Here is a 3591-nt window from a genome sequence, read left to right as displayed (position 1 = left end):
CCCATGCATAAAAATATCAGACTTTTGTCTTCACAAATGAGGCGAAAATCACCGCGCATCACTTCTAAAGAAGAAAATTTCAGCTCTCCTAACTAGTCACTAATCCAAAAAATTATTGAAATTAATTTTTAAAATAATTAATATTATCCTTCACGCTTATTTCACACGTATACTTAACATTAAAGATTATAGTAGATTAATCATGAACACGTTATCCTCTGTCATCACACTATCATTTAATAAAGAAAAAACATCATTAAAAAAAATAAGACAAAAAAATCCTTTTATGTATTTACAACTAAAATCTACTGCTCCATTACACCATGAATCAATATCAGAAAACATTTTTAAAATGGAAGAAAAGATACAAAAAGTCTAGAAGATCAAAAGAAAAGGCAGACCCACTACCAAATCAAAAAAGAAAAAGAAAAAAAACCCTAAAACTTTCATTATCATAATCGTTGCCGAATCTTTTATCGTCATCATCATCATAATTCTTCGTCCACCACCACCCACTTTCTCCCTCTCTCAATAGTATTAGTGTCGCTTCCGCGTCAGCATCCGGGCACCACCAGCGCCTGACCCGGCTGCTGCGATCCGGGTCTTGACCCTCTCGAAATCCGAGATCCGGCAAGGGATCGTGATCCCACCCTGGTGCTGATGCCCATACTCCTCCTCAGCCTCCTTCAGAAGCTCACCGAACAGGGGATGGTTAAAGTAAATCACGGGCACCAAAACTCTGTGAAAGTCACCGTCTTGTTGTCCCACGTACACGGCCAGGTGTCCCTTCGGTACAGGCACCTTCTTCTCCCTATCCACCGGGTCGCAACCCACGGGTACATAACCCGACCCGGGTTTTCTACAGCACAGAGTTCTCGCTCCGTTTGTCAACCGCCGGCCCCAGGTGAGGAGTTTCGAGATGGTCTTGGGCCTGCTCGACGGCGCGTTTACCCGGCGGTATCCGGTTCGGGTCCGCGTATTGCAGAGGATCCATCTGGTGGCCCGGACCAGCCGTTTTCCGAGCTTGAAGCCTCTGATCTTTCTCATGTCTCTGTTTTTCTGAGTGAAACGAAATGGGTTTTTGGCCGAAAGGAGCGGGGCTCTGTTAGGGTGAGGTGGGGTTCAAGAAAAGGGCCAAGGATCGGCGACGGACATGGTGAGTCGGGAGAGGGTGAGGCAGACTTCTGAGAGCGATGTGGGTATGTTTGACATGTCAGAAATCTCTAACCCAGAGAGGGTATTTTCATCCGAAACTACGTAAAATTCCACGAAACAAATGTTTTTTTGTTCTTTGTAGAGAGCTCTTTATGATTAAGCTCCCCAAAAAGAACAAAAGAAAGCCTAAAGAGTGAGAAGAGCGGCACGGAAGAGAAGAAAGTGTCAGGGCTATGAGCGGGTGGGTAAGCTATTGTGTGAAGGAAACGAGAGCGTTAAATAGCCACAGAGAGATGGGAAAGTCAAGGGTCAGCTGAAGGAACGGTCAGATGATAAGTGGCTTGCGGCGACATTTAGACGGTGGTGTGGTTAAGATCTGTATAAAACTATTTGGGAGGTTGTGTTTGACTTGGATGACAATACTGCGTTTTGATTGGGCAGTTACGTATCTAATTGCGGGTTGCGAAGATTCAAACAAAAGCAAGAATCTGAGATCACCCACGTTGCTTCGTAGAAGCTGTTAGATTGGACACGTAACGCGCATTAGAATAATGATTGTACATTGGAAAAAGTAAAGACAAAGGGATCGGAGACCAAGTCTGAGGTAGTTATTGTAGAGTACGGCGTGATGTATTGTAATGCTATCGAACCCGTGTCCTGCACGTGGCAAGCACACTCTGCTGCTTCGTACGAAATTGGCCTCGCTACCGTAGGGTCGTGGGAACTCGTTGTCCTATTAATTATTATTATTTTTTTTTTTTCCCAAATGCATCAACTTTTATGTATAGGAGATTAAATAATAACGATTTGGTTGTTTGACCATAAATAATATCTTAGTGGATTCTTTAGGTACATGGTACGATAGGATACAATAATTTTTGAGTTGAAAAGTTCCATTGATATTTTCAAAACGAGTGAGATCCAATTAAAATTGGTAAGATAATCTCTAATATAAACTTTAATACTTTTTTATTTAAGAAATTAAATAAAGGATTTGTTTAAGGGTTAAAAGAAAAAAAAAATTACGCACGTGCTGTGATTTTTTTAAAGTGTCTATCTTCTGTGCATGCATTTGTGAGATTTGTGTCTCATATTGAGAAAGTATAAAAAATAAGAATGATTAATATACTTAAGTGAAACTCAAGTCCATTAGATTAGATTTTTCGGCTAGACGTGGTGTTCTAATATATATATTAATTTACTCATATTTGACTTCTTTATTGTTTATCTCTCCAACACTGTCCAAATCCTTAAATGAAAATAGATTGGATGTACAAGATAAGAAAAAACAAAATAAATAACCAAATGACAAAACAAAGAAAAACAGAGAATGAATGATTTAGAAAAATAAATAAATAAATAAAAAGCTAAGACAATTTTGAAATGAGATGGTATTTCTGATGTATGAGACAATACAATAGATGGAGTAATCTGATTTATTTTGAGAAAATATGACCATTGAAAAGGAAAGATATGATAATTGAAAAATATGAATGTTTGAAACTATTGAGTGTCTACTTCTGATCTTTACCTGCCACGTGTTAGGTACAAAACAATTCACACTCGTTTTGGTACACCGCACCACACTAGAGCCTCCCCCCTTGCCAAAATTATCGCAATGTAGAAAAGTCCAACTCTTCGTACGGTACGGTACGTACTCCCCCATACACAAACAAACAATCTCGTGCTAATCAAGGCACTTGTGTTGTGGGGCCCACTCCGAGCCAATCCACTCTTAACACTTCCAAAAAGGTGGGGTCCCGTGGACAACTTGTTCAAATCGGTCAGCGTTTCGCTTGCTTTAGTCTAATCTGACGGGCCGGAGCCGGGGCCATGAGAATAACCGACCCGAAAAGTCTCGTTTTTCATATTGTGCACTGCCTAGTGCCTGCCTTCAGCTGTCCCTTTCTCTCCCTAACTCGTGCTTTTAATAAAAGAAAAAATAAAAGTCCACGACAAATTTTAGGCTAGTTTTCACTTTTCCCAACGTTAATAACTACGTATCCTCTAGACGTTTTTCATTTCCAACTTGTACTTTTTCTTGGAGCCGTAACATACTTTTTCCCCGTTTCGTTTTTCCAAAGAGGCCGGTTTGACAAACTTTTCTTCTCTCAAACACAAAAATCAAAATTCTTCTGTTCATATAAACAACTTTTTTTTTGTTGTCTTCTTCAAAAATTCAAAACTCTTTCTTCTTTCCCCTCTAGAAAAGTTTGCCATACATATTTTTATTTTTATTTTTATTTTTGAAAAAAAAATCTAAATTGATGGAGTAATATAAGCTTCACTTCTTCTAAAACATGTGCATTTCACATTACGATTTCATAAATAAAAAGTACGATTTTAAATTAAATGGCAAAAAATTGATTGTTTGCGATTACGTTTTTAAAAATTGCAATTTGAAATGACAGAAAATATACGTTTTCAAATTGCAAG

At 38.7% G+C, this 3591-nt stretch overlaps 1 protein-coding gene across 1 annotated transcript; it reads right to left on the bottom strand.

Moving 5' to 3' along the window:
* Nucleotides 1-266: 266 nt before the first annotated feature.
* Nucleotides 267-1548, bottom strand: LOC132189068 (auxin-responsive protein SAUR36). Its single transcript, XM_059603565.2, has one exon. The coding sequence runs from the start codon at nt 1045-1047 to the stop codon at nt 538-540; it is 510 nt and encodes a 169-aa protein (XP_059459548.2). The 5' UTR covers nt 1048-1548; the 3' UTR covers nt 267-537.
* Nucleotides 1549-3591: the final 2043 nt, after the last annotated feature.

This window comes from Corylus avellana, chromosome 2, assembly GCF_965113065.1.
Source record: "Corylus avellana chromosome 2, dhCorAvel1.hap1.2, whole genome shotgun sequence".
NCBI lineage: Eukaryota > Viridiplantae > Streptophyta > Magnoliopsida > Fagales > Betulaceae > Corylus > Corylus avellana.
Note: the sequence above shows the minus strand (reverse complement) of the source record. Positions and strands in the feature narration are given on the sequence as shown.